General features: G+C 35.7%; 2 protein-coding genes and 1 long non-coding RNA gene across 4 annotated transcripts in view; 2 read left to right on the forward strand and 1 right to left on the reverse strand.

The window, feature by feature from the left end:
- The window catches only part of LOC309509553 (NLR family CARD domain-containing protein 3-like), a 125,054-nt gene extending 118,595 nt beyond the window's left edge, over positions 1-6,459 (forward strand). The window contains exon 2 of the mRNA XM_082184337.1: positions 4,628-6,459. Within this exon, the coding sequence (XP_082040463.1) occupies positions 4,662-6,428 (1,767 nt within the window). The 5' untranslated portion in view covers positions 4,628-4,661 and the 3' untranslated portion in view covers positions 6,429-6,459. The remainder of the gene's footprint in view (positions 1-4,627) is intronic.
- LOC309509533 (NACHT, LRR and PYD domains-containing protein 3-like) overlaps positions 1-21,669 on the forward strand; it is a 643,973-nt gene that overhangs the window by 263,057 nt on the left and 359,247 nt on the right. The window contains exon 11 of the mRNA XM_082184301.1: positions 17,093-17,263. Within this exon, the coding sequence (XP_082040427.1) occupies positions 17,093-17,263 (171 nt within the window). The remainder of the gene's footprint in view (positions 1-17,092; positions 17,264-21,669) is intronic.
- LOC309509609 lies at positions 14,020-16,725 on the reverse strand. 2 transcript variants are annotated; one of them, XR_014209928.1, is made up of 4 exons: positions 15,528-16,725; positions 15,272-15,383; positions 14,885-14,963; positions 14,020-14,361 (listed from the first exon to the last, which is right to left on the reverse strand). It is a non-coding gene; the product is annotated as an uncharacterized lncRNA (long non-coding RNA). The 2 variants fall into 2 exon arrangements; XR_014209929.1 differs by having other exon boundaries at positions 14,020-14,963; positions 15,528-16,724.

Here is a 21,669-nt window from a genome sequence, read left to right on the forward strand (position 1 = left end):
TTGATTAGCATTTTTTAAGGACTTCGTCTTCAACATTACACACTAACTAAAGTTAAAAAAGTGAAATTATAATCAACCACCCCTTCAAGCGTGTGACGGAAATGTCTCGCCCCTTACCATATTTGGAACATCAGCTCCAGAAGCAATAAAGGCATGTGATCATGTCAGAACTACCTTATCAATTCGAGCCCGATTCTGATCCGGAAAATGCAGATTTCCAAGATGAGCGATCATCTTTGCATGGCGGCGCTGGCGGCAACAATAATACAGCGAGAACAAAAGTTACGACATCGTTTCTACTCAGACAATTCATGGGACCATATCATCTGAACATATTTCCAAATGAAATAACCTTTTATAGGCCCATAATAAAAGATATGTCTGTTTTAAATGAATTTCTTGAAAACAATGTCTAAACCCTCCTCAAGTGCTTTTCATCCAAACAGTATGAAGATCTTGCATATGATGATTATCATCAAAAACTAATTAAATCTGTTCTGTTATAGTTCAGTTCAGCAGGAGAGATCAGAACCAGCGCCCAGCTGTGTGTCTTTGAGGAGTGACGGCTCTATGGGTCATCTAATACATTTTAAGAATGACGATACACAGACTGATCTCAGGTAGGCTATAACATTTCTAAAGACATTTAAATATTTGAATGAAAGAGATTTTTGAATAGTCAGTAGCAAATTCTTAAAATATAAAAAAAACATACTTATCTTCTGTGTGTGAGTCAGAAGCGCCAGAATGTACAAGCAAATATGGAATTGCCCCACTTTTTAGAATCAGCTTTGTGCACGGCCTGCCTTGTACTCTCGCAGGGTCTGGAAACAGTCCTCTGAAAATTGCGCATCACACAGTCGAATATTTTATTTGTACTGTTCTGGAACAGTTGTAAATAAAGTTTAACCCTCTGGGGACCAAGCTGTTTTTGGGGCCCTTGAGATGTTCTGACATGCTCTGACATTTGTGCTTTTTTCAGTTATTTATAAACATGTTAATGGCAAAGGTGTAAATTCACTCTATATAGCACAAACAGGCCTACCATAATATGCGAGCAACATGTATGTAGATGTTTGTATTTTTAAGAGAATAATGTTTATGCGTGGTTATTTAAAAAAATAAAAATGAAAGTTGCTGAAATAAGACCACAAAACTCATACAAAATATGTGCCCACAAGACTTTTGACTAATGGATGTTGTCCCTTTCAGTTCTAGCTTCAAAATTATGTGAAAATAGTCTTGCTTTATCGTTCACAAAAAAAAAATACATTGATTTAAATGGTGTAAAACAGGTTTTGCTTGGAAAGCCAATATGCGAGGGGGAGGAGTAGTTTACACCTTAGTCCCACCCACTCTGCATAATGACTCTGCATAATTAGCCATTCATTCAGGTGTGACACTGACTGAGCCACAATGCAAGGACAAAATTTTGAAGAAGACTTATATTGACCATTTAAGATTTTGCTTACATCTATCTTGTAAATATGTTTTGCTATTTTATTAAAAAGGTTACAATTACAACAATAATTACAATTTCAGCAATATTTCTGCAAAAAAGTACTCTTTCTTTGTAAAAAAAAAAAAAAAAAGATTATAGGCCTACATTTTATCATAGCCTATGTATTCATTAGTTTGAATATAGCCAACATTGGAACATCTTAGTCTATGACTTTATTTTTGACAAAATAGTATTTTATATATATGAGCAGAAAAGCTTATTTCAATTTCAATTTATTAATGGATAGCCCCTTGAGATGCAACATCTCATTTTCAAGAGGGTCCAAGTACACACAGACATAAAACAACAACAAAAACAAAAAACAAACAAAAAACAAAACAAAAAAACACACAAACAAGCAAAAAACAAATGCTCAAAACCATTGAGTTACTAGGCAGCCTACACCATTACCCTAAACCTAAGACACATCATAGCTCTGACATGTTATAACTGTCTCAAAAAACACATCACATTTACCTCATTATACAATTGGAACAATAATGCAAGAAATTCAATAAACAAAAGGATGTCACATAAGAAGGACCAAGGTTGAATCCACAGGAGGTAGATCAATTCAACAATTACATGAAACAAAAGACAATACCAAGCATTACTATTCAGTCCAACATCAGTAGCATGCACACACATTGTTCAAATATTGGAATAAAGTTAACTTGAATCTATGAAAAGATAAGATGGACCTCAAAGAAAGAGGAAGATTATTCCAATCACTAGTAGCTTTGTAGTGAAAAGTTTTACGACCAATGGCTGAAAAGATTCCTGGTACAGTAAAGGCGAGAGATTGCATATCTCTAAGGGGATACAAAGAACTACGTGGGACCAAGAGTTCTCTCAGATATGAAGGACATTCGAAGTAGGCACATTTAAAAATAAAAATAAACCAATGAAAGTCTCTTCTTGAATTCAGCTGAAGCCAATTCAATGATGCATACATTACGCAATGATGTGTTTTAAAAGGACACCTCAGAACAAATCTACATAGAGAGTTAGCTTATTTGATGTGACAGTATATTCTACAGTAAAAACTGTACCCAAATCTAGTAAACAAAATGTTGTCTTTCATACTTCGCCTGACTGTAACGCAGTAACTGTAACTGTAAAAGCAGTTTATTCTTTCACACACAGACGCGCGATTCATATTTAGGCTAAACACTCTTTACAAATAGACGCGCGATTCATAGAAACGCGATTCATCTTTTTGTTTACATAAGCCTACAACGTTATTCCATAACGTTATTCCACATTAACACTTGAGAAAGGATAACTTAGCCTACCTCACTCCTCAGCGGGATCTGCTCCTCATATCAGCACGGAAAATTTTCTCCATAAGGTAGGCTATATTATGCCTCTTTGTTTACAGCTGATGTGGGGGCGTTTCACAGACTGAAATGGTTCTCAGAATTTGCGTTTGAATAGCACGCGCTCTCCGGGGCGTGGTCAAATTACTTTTGAATGGCTCCTAATGAGCTCGACTGGAGTCGCTCTCTTTTTATACAGATTACAGAAGCTGATAATATTTGTTTTTTATATAAATTACTTCATTTAAAAGCTGCGATCTCAAGCTTTATGCCCGTGGGTCTGTTTGCCTGTTTGACTGAATTTTCGCGGAGTTATAGATAATTTTCGAACGCGTTTCAAATGGGAGTTTACTGACAGAGAGAAGGCAGAAATAGCATCATGTTAGTTTTTCTTTATTTGTCAAAAAGCAAAACACTTTATTTGTATTGTGAGTATACAGAAAAAAAATAGAAACTGAACAGGATCGATTGATGTATTACACGAAAATGAAAGATCAAAATTAACAGAGCATTTTGTGTTTATTTTTCATTGCTAAAAAAAAAAAACGAGCAAAACGCGCGGGCGCGTTTTTGGTCCCCAGAGGGTTAAGCATTGTTTTCTAATTGTGTCCTCTTTTGGTAGGCCAAACTCATTTAGTTTGGCTTTCGCAGCGAAAAACACAGTGTCTCCACGACATGGCGGCGCTGGCGGCAACAATAATACAGCGAGAACAAAAGTTACGCCTTCTTTCTTTGCGTATACATTTATTTATGAAACTCTGTCCCCACTCTCTGACCTAGATTTGTTGGGGCGAGTTTGAAAGAAGAGTTTTAGGAAGGCGTGGCTGAGCCTTTATAACTTTTATAAAGAATATCTCTTAAGGTTTTACACTTTGAGCTTTGTAACTCTGCAGATCTTATACTTGCACTAACAGCTACATAACACACTAAAGAAAAAGGAAAACAAGAAATCGCATCATATGACCTTTAAACTTTATGAAATTAATCCTGTTGTTGATAGAAAACATTGTTTCTACTCTGATAATCACTGGGACCAAATCATCTGCACATATTGCCAAATAGGCACAAGGTTTTGTTATCAGTTGAAGATCCTCCTTTATGCCTCTTATGACAGAGTCCACTATCTTTAAAGCAGATTTTAAAGGAATGCGATGGTTTTAACTCCTCTAGGACTCTGTTTTTATTCTGTTGATTCGTATTAATAGATTTTTTTTTTATTAAGTGAGGCTGAATTAGTTTAAAAACATTTGTAAATTTAGTTTTTAGTTTATTTCTCTTTTTATATTTTGCTACTTTTATTCTCACCATTAAAATAGCTCTGACAACTGACATGATGTTAAATTATAAGCAATCAATCAGTAATATATTATTTTAATATAATATTTACAATATATAAAAAGCTTTCTCAAGCTAACACAAAGTTTGTCTTGACAAACGTTTTTTTTTTATAGTTTTTGTTTTTAGTATTATTACAGTTGTGGCCTTGAGCAGTTGATTTATTAATAAGTGCATTTACTTATTATCTGTTTTAGGAGGTTGACAGTGAATTATTAAGGTAATATAAAACAAATCCACCAATATGTCTGATTCTTGATTCTCTTCATGATGTTTAAGGTCAATCCCACCACAAAGATCAACAGTAACAAAACCCGTCTGTAAGAAGAATGACCAGCCTATGAATCAACTACAGGACTTTAATGAAAGCAGGGATGCTAGTGTCAGGTAAAGTAAACAAACAGGTAAACAAATACAACATTTTACTCTATATATTTAACTTATGTAATACCATGTTATTTTAATTTTACAGCCATGAAGTCCTGAACACATTTAGATCAAAACTGATGAAGAAGTTTAAGTGTCTGAATGAGGGAACAGCAAAGCAGGGAAACCCAACACTCCTGAATGAGATCTACACAGAGCTCTACATCACAGAGGGTGACAGTGTAGAGATCTGTAATGAACATGAGGTGAGACAGATTGAGACACAATCCAGGAGAGCAGCAACAGAGGACAAACCCATCAAATGCAATGACATCTTTAAACCTTTACCTGGACAAAACAAACCCATCACAACTGTGCTGACAAAGGGAGTCGCTGGCATTGGAAAAACAGTCTCTGTGCAGAAGTTCATCCTAGACTGGGCTGAAGGCAAAGAGAATCAGGACGTCCAGCTCATATTTCCACTACCTTTCAGAGAGATCAATTTGATGAAGGACAAAACACTCAGTCTTTCAGATCTTCTTCATGTGTTTTTCCCTGAAACAAAAGAAATGGAAATATCCAGTGACAAATATAAAGTGTTGTTCATCTTTGATGGTCTGGATGAGTGTCGTCTGTCTCTGGATTTTCAGAGTGATGTGAGGTTTTGTGATGTAAGTGAATCAGCCTCAGTGGACGTACTGCTGACGAACCTCATTGTGGGGAATCTGCTTCCCTCTGCTCTGATCTGGATCACCTCTAGACCAGCAGCAGCCGATCTCGTCCCCTCTGAGTGTGTCCATCGAGTGACAGAGGTACGAGGCTTCAATGAGCCACAGAAGGAGGAATACTTCAGGAAGAGAATCAGTGATCAGAGTCTGGCCAATACAATCATCTCACACCTGAAGTCATCAAGGAGCCTCTACATCATGTGCCACATCCCAGTGTTCTGCTGGATCTCAGCCACTGTTCTAGAGAAGATGTTGAGTGAAGCAGAGAGTGGAGAGATTCCCAAGACTCTCACTCAAATGTACACACACTTCCTGATCCTTCAGTCCAACATCAAACAGGAGAAAGACTATGAGAAGAACCTGACAGATAAAGACATGATCCTCAAACTGGGAAAAGTGGCTTTTCAGCAGCTTGTGAAAGGCAATGTGATCTTCTATGAGAAAGACCTGAGAGAGTGTGGCATTGATGTGACAGAAGCATCAGTGTACTCAGGATTGTGCACTCAGATCTTCAGAGAGGAGTCAGGCCTGTATCAGGCTAAAGTCTTCTGCTTTGTTCACCTGAGTGTTCAGGAACATCTAGCAGCTTTATATGTGCACCTCTGCTTCACAAACAACAACAGGAATGTATTTGACCCAGTCTCTGAACCAGATTTGTTGTTTGTATTAAAGGACTGGTTTCAAGTTAAGTTTAAACATGTTTCATTTTCTGAGCTCCATGAGAGAGCCGTGAATGAGGCTCTACAGAGTAAAAATGGGCATCTGGACCTTTTCCTGCGCTTCCTTCTGGGGTTGTCAGTGGAGTCTCATCAGATTCTTGTTCAGGGACTAATGACACTGAGAAGAAGAATAAAGTCTGACAGCAATGAGAAAACAGTTGAGTACATCAAGGAGAAGATCAGGACCATTGACTCTCCAGAGAAATCCATCAATCTGTTCCACTGTCTGAATGAACTGGGCGACCAGTCACTAGTCGAGGAAATACAACAGTATCTGAAATCTGGAACAATAAGTGAAGCCAGACTCTCTTCATCTCAGTGGTCAGCTGTAGTTTTTGTGTTGTTGACATCAGAGAAGAGTCTGGAGAAGTTTGATATTAATACATTTGTTGGAGAAAACAATAAAGCTGAAAAACTGAAGGTTCTTCAGAAGCTGCTGCCCGTGATTAAAGTTCAGTAAGTATCAGTGAAAACTATCACTTTACTGTTAAAACAAAAGAAAAGAAAAAGCTCATAAATCTAAGAAACATACAAACATTTATTGTATCAGTAATAGGAGCAATATGGCAGCATACTTGATTTTATTGTTTTTCTGATTTTTTTAAATCTATTTTATTGATGTGAATAATGACGGGGAGATGTGATTGGGAAACAATACAAGCTGACTCAAACTTGTGTTAAAGCACCTGACACCCAATGTCTTCAACATGAGGATTCATTTAAAACAAACAAGTTTAATGTTACAAATGATTTATAAAGTAGTTTTCCTGGCAACAACGGACAAAAAATTTAATATTCATATAGCATGTTTATTGGTTATTCACCTGCAAGGGAGGCCAAGAATTCTAGCCCAAGAATGCGGTCTTACATTTAGAGCAAAGCGAGGAGTTAGTTGGTTTAATTTTATGTTGTATATGTCGTGTCTGTTCAGAATCTTGTTCTTTTGCACACTGAGAGTTTGTTATCCTGAGTCCATGTCCCATTTGTCTTTTATTCACACTTAACTCTCTCCAATTGTAATCTGTGACACCATTACTTCAAGGTTCCTGAGTAATTTTGAGACAATGCCATCCATTGGTGACCAAGTGCAGTGTTTTCTTTACTCCATCTACAAATTGTCTACTTTTTCTCAATTTTCTATTGCTTTTTGTTTTCAGTTCATAGTGTTAACCAAGTATGATTTTCATCTCTCTACAGTTTGAGTGATTGTGGAGTCACAGAGAAAGATTGTGCTGCTCTGACTTCAGCTCTGATATCAAACCCCTCACAACTGAGAGAACTGGATCTGAATAATAGAAAACTGCGAAATCCGGGTGTGAAGCTTCTCTCTGTTGTACTGAAGGATCCTGACTGTAAACTGGAGAAACTCGGGTAAGATCATCTATGGTATATCATAGTCAGACATGTTATTGTCTTCTGTAAGACTAAATCAGGGTTCCACAAATCTGGCACTGGAGGGCCGCTGCCTTACTGAGTTTAGCTCAAACCCTGATAAAACTCTCCTTCCTGTAACTCTGAAGACATGGATTAGCTTGTTCAGGCGTCTTTAATTAGGGTTGGAGATAAACTCTGCAGGACAGCGGCACTTCAAAACCGGATTTGAGGAACCCTGGACTAAATGCTCTGATGTAAATTTTAGGGCTACACTGCAGAAAATAAATTTCTTTCTCAGTATTTTTGTTTTCTTTTCTTTTTTGTATTCTTAATTGAAGATAAATTTACTTGAGAAGCAAAATAACTTAAAATGTTAAGTCTTGTATACTGAAAAATTGCTTATGTATCTTGATTTAAGAATTTTTAGATATTAGATATTTAGACTACGTCTGGATCGGATTCAGAACGATGATCAAAACACAGATGGAGTAGATAAAGTCCAGCAACCCCCCCAAAGCTTCACAGTCCTATACCTCGTCCTGCGTCGACATTTCATTAAGTAACATTAGGCAGTTTTGATTTTACATTTGCGTCTGCTTACATACGTGACCCGTTCTGGCAAAATGAGTCGCAATGAGCAATTGTTCATGACTGAGCTACACCTGTTTGACTTTAATAGTCAAAGTCAATTTTGAAAAAAATCGAGTTAAAGTTTTCTGAAGGTTCCAAAACAAAATCATCTACCAACCATACCTTAAAATCTTGGGTAATAACACCACATTTGGCACACACCACCGAGTCAAAACCAAATATTTATAGGAACAATATATATTCAACTTTTTTCCCCCATGGTACCACAATTGTTTGATTAAAATTAATGAAAAAGACAGCCTATATATTCAGACCTACTGTACTGCACAGGTCTAATATAATGTTACACATCAGCTGTTTTTCCCCAACAGTTAACCAAATGTTCACTTAAAGGTATAGCGGAGGATCTTTCCAAATTTTAGATAAGACCCGCCCTCTCCACTTTTTGAAAAGTTTGATTGATTCACCAGAATGATTGACAATTAGGAGGACCAATAGTATAGGTTACCCACCAGGAAGTAAAACATCCTCCGCTATACCTTTAAGACATAGCAGATTATGTTTGCTTGAATACTCGCCAAGACAGATATTTTGAAACACTGTAATTCTGTGTAGGTATAAGAGTATATCGGGATCACGCGCTGTCTGAGGCGTCTTTGAGGCACGCTTCAGATGTGTCAGTCAATGTGAGTAAAATCACTTTGTTTAAATCAGTATGAGTTTGAAAATCACATTTCATTGGTTCAGACTCATGCCATCGAGAATTCGCTATTAATATTCACAAAGTTGGATTGCTACGTTTTAAAACAATACCAAACTTGTGCTGAGGGAAAGCACAGTCGTCGAGAAGCGAGCAGAGAAAACTGAATTTTTCATGGACAAAGGAAAACATACAAATAAAGATACTTTTAAATGTTTAATTGGTATTTTGACCCTTGGGATCACTAGATGAGGGCTTAATGAACTCATTTTTGTGAACACCTCAAATTCGACCATTTTGCCTGTAGCTCAGAATGATCCTGTACGCATTGACTCATTTTGCCAGCACGGGTCACATATGATATTGCATGTTTCTGCTTCTTCTTCGCCTGTGTTTTTATCAGGAGATTTAATACTTTTTCAAAAGTGAAAGATCTCAAACTAAACCGCCTTCAGTGATACATGTGTTAAATAGTTGTTGTTAAGTGTTAGCTTATTATATTTATGTTGAAATTTTATGGATTTAATTTTTACATTTTCCATAATCTGCCTGTAAATGTTTGTATCTCCCAGGATACGTTTCCCCTTTGGGAGTATAAATTAATTGGAAAAAAGAATGTTTGTTTGGCAATGCGTGTTACAACATTTTAATAACAATTTTAAAACATGTATTCTCTCATAACTTTAAACATTCTTTGTAAAATTCGGTCGAACAATGCCTGTTTATGAATATATTAGCCTACTGTATCATATTTAATATGCAAATTTCTAGGGCCTATGAATGATCAATATGACCAAAACTTTGCTGAGAAACATCGTGTACACAGTCTTCTTCATGCCTTCTGTCCTCTGATTGATAGTTTATACTTAAAAAACAAAAACAAAATTCAAGTAAAGTCCTTTTGCTCAGAAAGTTTTTATTTTTATAAATGTAAATGTAAGAAACATTTATTAGACTGAAGCAACTGGGGTTTATTGATTATTAATAAACCATTTTTTAATGTTAAAAATTGCATATATGATCCATAAAAGCCGTGTGTGTGTGTAATGTGATACTCAACAAAAAACAGATGCTAACTTGTATATGCATGCATGTGTGTTTTTTTGTTGAGTATCATATTTATACATCGCTTTTATGGCTCATACTGTCAGAAACACAGGGTTAGGACTAGTGTGAAAACTTGAACACAGTCAAAAGGTGAACCCAAATGCAGAAAACCAGATGACAGTTCTGGGAAATATCTTCAAATCTTGTATTTGATGAAAAGGAACGTCCAAACTTTCCTAGGATAAAGCCAAAAAGTAAACTCCAAAAAACTTCCACAAATAGATTGACAACAGTTCCAAAAAGTAAATCCAAAAAGTCCACAAAGTAAATCCAGAAGGAATTTGAAAAAAAGTTCGCAAAAAGATCTGTGAGTACTCCAAAATTTCAAAGAGCAAAAGTCAATTAAACAAAACAAAGGAACCATACCAGGTACACAAATTAGATTTAGATAACTCCAAAAGAGGCACAGCAAGAGAATGACCTAGACTTGGTCATGGCACTGGAAACACTGAGCAAAGTACTCAGGAGAAGGGTGACTTAAATACACAAACAGGGAACAAGGCACAGGAGACATAATGACAGAGACTGAAATCCAACAAGAGACACAATGAACATATATAATCTATGTGGCCAAACATAAGTCTAAAACCTTGACACCGGTGTTGTGCCTGAACGCGTTCATTGAACGATAGATAGTTCATGAACTCGTTCATATTTTGGGCGAACGTGAACTGAACGTACTCTGTTACTGCCTGATGAACGTTACTGTGAACTCGTTCATTCTGGTGTCTGTGAACGGCACGCTCTCTCAGTTTAACTTCGTTCAAAAGGGTGCAAGATTTCTATAGAAATGTATTTGTCCCGTTCGGAACCTCCGTTGTCCCGTTTATTGACGCTGATCTAACCACTGATGTATGACTGAATCTGATACAACAGCAACACTTGATCATAGCTGTCAACATTGAACATTGAAAATAAGGGAGATTTCCCAGAATCCATCCCCAAAATAAGGGATTTTTTTTACACGATTCTTACCCACAAACTTTTTAAAAAAGCACTGATCATTAACAGTCTAAAGAGTTTATAACTACACAATATATATAAAAAAATGGCAGACCAATGGATATGTTTTGTTTTACTTTTCAAAAAAGTGCTTTATTTATGAACAAAGTAAACATTACTTACACATTTTCATTTGCTACAACGTATTTTTAGCTTAATGTTGAGAGACAGAGTGAGAAAGAAACAGAGAGAAAGAGACAGACAGGCAGAAAGAATGTGTAAGAGGCAGTTGAACAAATGGATAGAGACAGTGAAGACAACTGTACACTGTCTTTCTCTTTCACACACACACACAAACTGTCTTTCTCTCTCTCGCACACACACACAGAGTCTTTCTCACACACACACTGTCTCTTTCTCTCTCACACACACACACACAAACACACACACACACACACACAGAGTTGATATTTTTATGAGAGGTCGTAACACAACGTATTATTCAATGCATTACTTCTATATAGATTATATAAGTTGCTCAAGCAGAACCATGTAGCTACTTATATTAAAATTGCATACATTTTAAATTAAAACTTAATTTACCAAAACAGCAGATTTCATACCTTTTCTAAATCGTTATACATAAAGTCTTGCATGTCACAACTAACTTGTTTTTCCACATCCACGAATGAGACGAGTGTCGTTATGTTACCTTGTTGAAGTAAATTGTAGTTTTCCTTGCTTTACCTCGTCTTAAAATAAAAAGATGACTGTGAAAAATGGTACTATTTAATTACATGCATGAATGGTAAGATTACTAGCCTACATTTTATTTAATTAAACGCATTTATGGTGAAACTATTACATTTTAATGTCAATCTGTGTGCATTTTAAACACGAACCATGCGTTGTCACTTTACAGCACAGCAAAAAATAGACTCGGTATGGAAACGATCTCTGCACTGCTGTATACGCACCACAACTGGAACGGATCGACGGACTGCATCCGTGTGCAGTGTGAAAGCTCTAACTGTTACTGTAACATGGGTGCGGGAAAAAATACGCATCGCACACGCACTGCAAACGGAGTATGTGTGAAACGGGCGTCAGAGGAAGACCGCGAGTGCTTAGGGTTCCATTTGGGACAGGGCGACAGATAGTTGCGTGTTCTGAGTTAACACAATCAGAGCGTAAAAATACCGGATATTTTACGGGAAAATACTAAAACGGGAAGACAGCGGGAAAAGAGCTAAAATACGTGTGAAACCCGGAAAAAACGGGAGGGTTGACAGCTATGACTTGATCACGACACCGGTCATCATCCAATCACAGTCCACACTCACGCGCATCAGACCCAGAGATCAGACCATACGAATAACAAACTCAAAATTGAGAATTAATTATTATTTTGGGACAAATCATTGTTTGATTTGCACACAGAATCCTCCGCTGTCTGGTCGCTTCGATCCGGACTCGCGCTAACGGCAAATCCCTTTCACTGTCCGACTGGGTTTTGATTTCGGCAAATCAGTTTTAACGAATTCAAACAACGTGATTATTGTGAGTCCAACATACATCCAGCCACGCAAGAAAACATCAAATCGTCCTGAGGGAATAATATAGTGATGTGATTTGCTGACCAAGAAACATTTCTGATTATTATTAATGTAAAAAAAAAGAAAGAAAAAAAATCAGGATTCTTTGATGAATAAAAGGTTCAAAGTAAATTTATCCGAAATAAAAAAAACGTAACATTATAAATGTACTTGCTGAATAAAAGTAGGCTATTAATTTCTTTAAAAGTAGTGTATAATTACAAAAGCTTTCTATTTCAGATAAATGCTATTATTTTGAAATATGGTTTGTGTGTAATATGACTTTAATCAAAACAAATGTGTTGTCTGAAAACCTTTTAAACGCATACGAACCTGAAATGACATATAGGCCTACTGTGTTATGTTGGCCTAGCCTATAGCCTACAAATATTTTGAGTGTCCCTCATTTTCCTGTAAAGAACCATGCACGATTGTCCCGCATTTGTTTAGTTGGCAACCCTACCCTCAATGCTATGTAAACCCTGGTTGGATAAGGATTTTAAAATTGGATATGAAGATGAAATCTGACGCATAGTTTCAGTGTTAAAACTGATAACATAATTGCTGTCTGTGGTTTTATATGGGCTGTGGCAATAATTTTAAAAAATAATAGTTTGCAGCAACATATGGAAAAAAAGAACTGATTTTTTGGAACTGTGAACTTTAGTTCAAAATTTTGAAGTTTGAACTATGAACTGAACTAGTTCATTTAAAAATGTGTTAACTGAACTTTGAACTAGTTCATGTAGAAAGTGAACTTTCCCAACACTGCCTGACACATATATGCAATTCAATGCAAATCAATAATAATTAAGAGATGGAAAATGTTCCCCAAAAGCCTGTTGTGTCATATTTGACATTTATATTAACATGAAAAAATGTCAAAAGAATTACATTTTTAACATTAACAAATGGTGAATAATCAATAAACCCAGTTGCTTCAGTCCAGTAAATGTTTCTTACATTAATTTATAAAAATCATGAATCATTAATAAATCATTTCTCAGCAAAAGGCATGAAGGCATGAAGTAGATTGTGTGCAAGAGCAAAACAGAGAGGCAGAAGGTAGCATTAGGAAGACAGAAACAATCACTGCATATCCAGTAAAACCTCATGGTATGTTCACTGTCAGCAACAGTGTTGTCATAATTATCAGTTTAGGTTAGACCATATTGGTTTCACTTTATTTTAATGGTCCCTTGAACACATTCTGTTGACTATAAGTACAGTTGCACATGTCTACTAACTCCCATTGGAGTGTTAATAGATTTCCCAGCCGGCATTTCAACGTTGATTCACCGTTGAAACAACGTCAGGTACCATGGTTGAATCAACGGTGAATTACCTTTCGATTTTGCAAAACGGATCAACGTTGATATTATGACGTCGTTTCACCGCGGAAGAAACAACGTTGATTCACCGTTGAAATCGCGACGTCATTTCACTCTTACCTTTCGGGTTATGGTCTTCTGTCGACGTTGAATCAACGTTGAATTACCTTTCGATTTTGCAAATTGAATCAACGTTGATATCGTGACGTTGTTTCACCGTCTTACCTTTCATCATGGGATAATACAATTGTACATTCAATTACAAACTAGTTTGCAGTTGGAACATGAGTCATGACAATGCTGACTGAATTTGTGATTAACTGTCCATACTGTACACTAAAAATTGTTAACTGTCAAATGACTGGTAGCAATGGCTTAATTAAACACATTAAATAATGAGTTAACACATGCTCAAGATTGTAAAACAAGTTTTATTCTGAAAAAACAAGTCTAAAAATACTTTCTAAAACAGATGAAAAACATCTCAAACTTTAAATTGCAGCGTTTTCGAAGTAATGTTAAAAACCTGTAGAAGTAAACATCTAAATGGAATATTTAAAGACAGTTTTTGTTCAATTACAGTAACCCTTAAATTAAACATTTAATATTTAAAATGTACAGTAAAAAAAAAAAGTTTTTAAATTCTCAATAAAATGTGACAGCCTTGTGCAGTGCTCCGACAGAGTCCCAGCTCGAGGTCCATTCCGATGCCATCACTTCCTCTTCACTTCTTGCCCGCTGTATGCTACTATCCTATAAATAAAAGCAAAAACACTGAAAACAAAATAAATCATGTACAAGATTTTCACTTTACAGTTCAATTTGTCGGGTAGAAAACAAAGTATACAACACTATCCATTCTAAAACACATATTTGATGTATTCAGATGTACATTTACACAAGAAATTCTTCAGAGCCCCAAGGTGGAATTGTAAAAAATGTAATATTACTTCAATGTGTCAGTTACGGTTACTATAATCATAAGGTCATGATTTCATCCTTAAAACAGATGAAGAAATCAACAAATTGTGGTGTTGAGCTGAGAGGGTTGAGGTCTGTTGTTCTTTATATCTTTCAATGCAGGTTTATATTGTTTCAACAATTATATATTTCTGTATATTTCTGATAATATTTGTGGAGAAACATTACACTGTTTTAATTCAGAATCCTAACCATACATTGTACTAATTAAAAGTAATTTATTAAATCAAGTAAAAAAAAAAAAAAATTATTTAAAAAAATAAAAAAATAACACAAAAGGCCAATGAATCCGTACCAGAAGTGATAGTGCAATGTAGCAGTTAAAGAATAATCCTCCAACAAATTGCCAGTAATCAGCTGGATCCTTGGTGAATCTGAAGGGGGAAAGAAGAAATTATTCAATGAAAAGTCCTTAAAAAGCAGTATTTTTTTTTTTTTTTTACCATTCCTTTAAACAATCTTAAAATTGATTTAAATTGTAAAAACGTTTGCCATTATAACATTCACACAACATGAACGGAGTAATGTCATCTTTGAGACTGTTAGTATTACATGATTAAAAATGTAAACATACACTTAAAGCATGGCAATCCCATCAGAAATGTGTACAGTATCATAGCAAGGGAAGCACACACACAAAAAAGCCAAATGGTACCAAAATCAAATCATCAAATAATTTTACCTGCAGCCGAATTTATCCTATTATGACACGTCTGAGGGTCTTTCCCTTAATGGTTTACAGTGATTAAAGAAAGGACTGATGAAGGTGACATGAATCCACTTTCAGTGCGCCACTTCAGCAGAATAAAGACAAAAGGACAAAAAGTTACTCAGACTTTCTATCAGTAACGTTAAATGTCTTACTTTAAAGATGAAAATCATACTTAATACTATTAATCCCAGTGTAGGTTTTCGAACAGTGGGTAAAATTGACTTACTGTAGTTGGTGAATGGGTCTTTCTGTTGGGTGTTCTCCCCCGATAAAAATCTTATTCCAATGCTTGATCTAAAAAAAATTTAAACAAAAATCTTTTCAATATCGTTATCAGTGTTTGAAGAGGTTATGTAAACTTCTAACGAATAAATGACGGTTTTATCACTTTACTCATTCCCACGCTGTTTTACCTCTCATGCGTTTTTAAACTAACGTTAGCTGACAACATTAAACACATAACATTACAACAAAACACAGCAATGTCAGATGGTACTAACTTACATTGAAATACATGCTAATATCGCTACGCTAATGGTGAAGCAATACAAAAACACACACAGAGATACCTATGACCGTTACCCGTGTCCCTAAACGTTAGACTGTTAAGGACTGAAAAATGTTTTCTTACCTGATATCGCCAGTATTTTTACAGACCACGTACGACCCCTTCCTCTGTTCACATTCCAGCTTTTGTTCTTCGTTGACATATCAACTCAAATTCGCTCAAAATGTAAGAATTCAACAGGCAGATATAAAATAATCCAGGTCTGACCGAGTAATCAACGCAAGCAGTAGCTGCGCAGCTCACCGTCACCGACCGAGAGTAACGGACGTATTTTCAAACTTAAAATAAGCGCGCAGAGCTGCGCACACTCTCATTGGACAGTTTCCTGGAAGACAGACAGATTAACCAATCATGCTCAAAGTAAAACGGCGAAACAACCAATAACAATAGTTTGCGCGAGTTAACATTTGCCGTCTGAATTAATATTTAATTAATTGGTCAAATGACATGACAGTGTGAAATGTGAATACTAATGTAATAATGCAATGTGTTAGGCAAGCAGACAAAATTGTAAATTCACACAAAATCACATAAGGCAAAAGGTTTCTGCTGCACTGCTCTCTTGAGGGTGAAAATATTATTGTTAATAATGATAATAATTGTATTTTAACATATATAGTGAAGAGCTGTTATGATAAAAAAAATCATTAAATGCTAATTAATTATCATAATAATACGTTAAAAGGCAGATATTTCTTGTAGTATGTTGTCGAAAACATTACGTTGTTTCAACGTACAGATCTTGTAAAAATTTCAATGTTGATTTAGAAGTGTTTTTGTTAACCTTTTTCCACCATTTAGCATTAAACGTTATTTCAACGTTGAAACAACAACTGACATTATTTCAACCATATTTCAACGTTGAAGGTCGGTCATGTGCCGGCTGGGTTATTAGTAGACTGGTAGGGTTAGGGTTAGAATAAGTTGGCATGTAGTTACAAAGTTACTTATAGTCAGTAGTTAACCTACCATACTCTTGTGTGCTTTCATCTTCACAATGAGTCTGTCACAGAGAAGAGGTGTAGTTGTGTTTGAGCTCATTTAGAACGGTTGGATTTATGAAGAACATGTGTTGAAAGCTTTTTGAATTTCTTTATTCTTTTTTTTATGACTGATAAATCTCCAACTGAAATTTAGACATATTTAATAGTCTGTGTAGAATTGTGGCTTGTACGTGTTGATCTGAACTGAGAGAGTGAAGAGTGTGTCATTGTTCTCTACAGGTTGAGGGATTGTGGAGTCACAGATGAAGGTTGTTCTGCTCTGGCTTCAGCTCTGAGATCAAACCCCTCACACCTGAGAGATCTGGATCTGACTGGGAATAAACTAGGAGATTCAGTTCATCTGCTCTCTGCTGTACTGGAGGATCCTCACTGTAAACTGGAGATACTGTGGTAAGATTGTCTCTCTGATTGTCACACATGTCTTTGTCCTCAGTAAGAATTTTAGGACTAAAATTAGCTTGTAAAATGTTCTGTAAACACTAAATCTCAGCACAGAAATCACAGGTGTACACAAATGTCTAATCTCATGATCTGGTATTAGTGTTCATTTTTACATTCTTTTTAAAATATATCCTTTCAATTTAGTGAGTATTTCATTATTCATTATGTTCAATAATTTTAATAATCTGTAATTATTAAATTATTATTATTTAATAATTTAATAACAATAATCTGATCCTATAGTTCCCCCGGCACTGCACAGTCCTTTGAAGTTTTTGCTTTGAACGGCTCTTTCCGTGGCTACAAAAATACAATATACAAATAATCGTTGTATTTTGTACACAAAAGTATTTTTTTAAAAGCTGGTTTGAAAAGGGTATTGTTTTAGTTTGTCATTTGTTTAACTCTCAAGGATTCCTTATGACGTATGACGAGTTTCTTCTGCACTTTAATTTTCCTGACTCCCAAGGAATTTGCTTGGGGCCAACTTCACACAGTGATTGACAGGGAGGGGGCGGGGCCAACTTCACACAGTCATTGACAGGGAGGGGGCGGGGCCAACTTCACACAGTGATTGACAGGGTGGGAGGGGGCGGGGCCAACTTCACACAGTCATTGACAGGGAGGGGGCGGGGCCAACTTCACACAGTGATTGACAGGGTGGGAGGGGGCGGGGCCAACTTCACACAGTGATTGACAGGAAGGAGGCGGGGCCAACTTCACGCAGTGATTGACAGGGTGGAATGCATTTTCAATTTGCACAATGAATTTTGCTTCATTCATTGCGGGACATTTAATGAAAATGCAATTGCAAGTGTCTTAACTGTGGGTGTAAATGCAATTAAGAAAAATAACATTTGAATGATAATTTTGCTACATTATTTGTTTGAACATGTTAAACATATCTAATCATTTCTGTAATACATTTAAATTTTACTTTTGCAACTTATAAAGTGTTAAAATGTTCAATTTACATATTAAAACTAGTGTATGAAATGGCAAATGTAAATTATATAATTGAATTTTCATTTTCATTTTGCACCAAAAGTTGCACAAATGTAATGGAAAATGTCAATTTAAATACAGAAATGCATTACCATTTTACATATTACATTTCAAATTGAATATTGCTACCCATAAGCTTCCATAGCATTCTCATTGGTTTGCTGGCATTTGGGGGGTTTCATGCGAAAGGAAAGCTGACTGTGAATAGAGCTACAGGGATGACATCAAACCTGGAAGACTGATTCGCCACTGGTTGCCTCTAATTTATGGAAGATTATTTCCGCCACGAAATAAAACAATTTAAAAGATAATTGTGATTTTTTATCTCACAATTCTGACTGTTTTTCCCCTCAGAATTGCAAGGTACAAACTCGCAATTCTGACTTTTTCTTGCAATTGCTATTTATGTCACGCAATTGTGAGTTTGGCCCTGTCACAAACGGCACCCTAAACACTCGCGGTCTTCCTCTGAGTCCGCACTTTCCTGACGTAACGCCACTTTGACTGTCGGGAACAAGTCAGCTGTGGAGCTCGCTTCAGTGCGCATTTAGGGCACATATTGACCGCAGAGGGGCGCTCGTGAGTACCCTTCTGAAACCTAACATTACTAAATAGGACACCCTACGGTCTCATGGACTTAACGGGCACGCAGAAGCCCTTGTAAGTCTACAAGACTGAAAGTGCATATGAAGTGTGCCATTTAGGACAGGGCCCTTATATCTCGGTGAGTGGACTCTGACAAAATGAAACACCTCTGATTGGCCACTGCGTTCAATAGACCAACAAACATGACTGTGATTGGCTACATTTCTCACCGCTGTAAAAACATTTGACGTTCTCCAGAGCTCAAACACAAAAACACACTTGAGAGTTTGCCAGTATGATATTATTACAGGATCAACTGAGGGTGATCTTGCATTCGCTTGAGAAATTTAAATTTAAATTTATATTTAAATTTGACTTTGTGATGTTTTTTACTATTTTTTTAATTTAACAAATTATTTGTGATCAAGCATTAATTGACGGACCCCCTGCAGTACGGCTGCGGACCCTTTTTTTACAGTCTATGAGGCACACACACTCACTCTCACTCTCTCTCTCTCTCTCTCTCTCTCTCTCTCTCTCTCTCTCTCTCTCTCTCACTCACTCACTCACTCACTCACTCACTCACTCACTCACTCACTCACTCACTCACTCACTCACTCACTCACACACACACACACACACACACACACACACACACACACACACACACAAATAAATTAACTGGTAAGACTGCAACAGCAAACTTTGAGAATATGCGAAATAAAGTCAATAAATTAAAAAATACAAAAGAGACTCTCGCTCAAATGCACACGCACACACACTCTCTCTCTCTCTCTCTCTCTCTCTCACACACACACACACACACACACACACACACACACACACACACACACACACACACACACACACACACACACACACACACACACACACAAATAATAATTGTTTGGTCTTATTTTAGCCTAATAGGTGTTCCTGATATCTGTTGCATATGCAACAATACATAAATTACAGTTTTTATGTACATAGTTAAAATAATATTTATTATTATAATTCAATTTTTATTCCTGTTTTTTGACCTACAGTTTGATAATGATTGTTTGCTGTTGTTATTTTATTGTTTTTGCTGTTAGATCATAATTGCTGTTCCCTTCTGAAGTTTTATTACCATTTATAGAATTAAACTGAATAAAATACCAATTAATTGCAAAATGTCTGTATAAAGTGTTTTGAATTATCACTATCCATCCCTTATTTTGTTAGATTTTTTAAATTATCAAATACTGATTAACAAAAATGCTTGCATTGTGTTCCTTTTCTAACCAAACGTTATTGTTTGATTGTAATCATAATGCAAAACCTGATACTTATGTAACAAAAATATCTAAACCTTGACAAAACGTAGTCTTTTAGAATGTCTAAATATATATCTAAATAAATTAAAAAAAACTAATAAAATGGAGAAATCATGTCTAAAAAAAACAATGGGAATCAAAAAGCCTCTCTATGTATTTATATAGGGAGCAACAGTACAGCCTACAGGCGGTTACACGACATTACACAAGTTTTTACTTTTTAACGCCACTGGATGACGCTTTTCTCACTTCAAAAAATGGATTTTAAAGGCCTGCACTAATGTGACATGTTGCATTTATTGAAAAATAATAATAATACAAATAAAAATATGAATTCTAATGGAACAAAATGCTCATAATTTTTTTTAGTAGTTCCATAGAAACCGTTCTAAATTCGAAATAATAATAAAAAAATATTATTGAACAAAAATATATTACATTGGTTTTCCTGAAAAAAAAAATGCAAAAAAACCCAAAACATTTTAAGGCTTCGGTCACTTTTGACAGCGAAGGAGCCAAGTGTGACCCCTAAACGAAGAGGACCAGAGGGATTTACAGTAAATCCAAAATTGTTTTTAAAATACAGAAAACAATGCACTGAAAAAGTGTGTTGGATTTAAATGATTGAATCATGCACATCAGTTCCACATGAACCAATTAAGTTCAACAAAGATCATTTGTTCACATAATGTCAACATCGTGGAATCAAGTCATTTCCAAATAACCCAATGAAGATGTTTTAAAGTGATTTTAATATGGTTCCCTAACTGGATTAATTTATTCAATTTCTTATATTTGTGTCACATGACTGAGTTATAAGATTGTATTAGATTGCTACGAAACTATTAATTAGCAATAGCATATATTAGCATGCTAAATGCTAAGCATGAAATCTAATTGTAATATAAGTAATAAACATATTAGAAAAAAATATTATTTTAAATGGCCATTAATGGATCATTATTGGACAAATATTTAGAAACAAAAATATCTTCAAAATATTAAATTAATATTATTGAACTAAAATATAGTACATTTAATTGATAAAGTTACACTTCAGGTGTTATTAATGTTATCTCTTTATCACTCCATAGTTACAGCACTGCATGGCATTTGTCCCTCAGTTTCTCCTCAAGTTCATGGAGAACCGGCATCCTTTATAAAGCAGTGTAGGATATAGAGGCATTGCTTGTCAATACATTCAAATCACATCACACATTGCAATCTTTAATAAAATGGTCATTTTACACACTGTTTACACAGCGTCATTGTTCTCTACAGGTTGAAATATTGTGGAGTCACAGATGAAGTTTGTTTGAGGAAGATCTTGCATTCGTTTGAGAGTGCTTATATTTAAATTTGACTTTGTGATGTTTTTTACCCATGTTTTAATTTTTTTACAAAAAATGATTTGTGATCAAACATTAATTGACGGACCCCCTGCAGTAC

This window comes from Leuciscus leuciscus (assembly GCF_965113295.1).
Source record: "Leuciscus leuciscus genome assembly, chromosome: 11".
Lineage (NCBI taxonomy): Eukaryota > Metazoa > Chordata > Actinopteri > Cypriniformes > Leuciscidae > Leuciscus > Leuciscus leuciscus.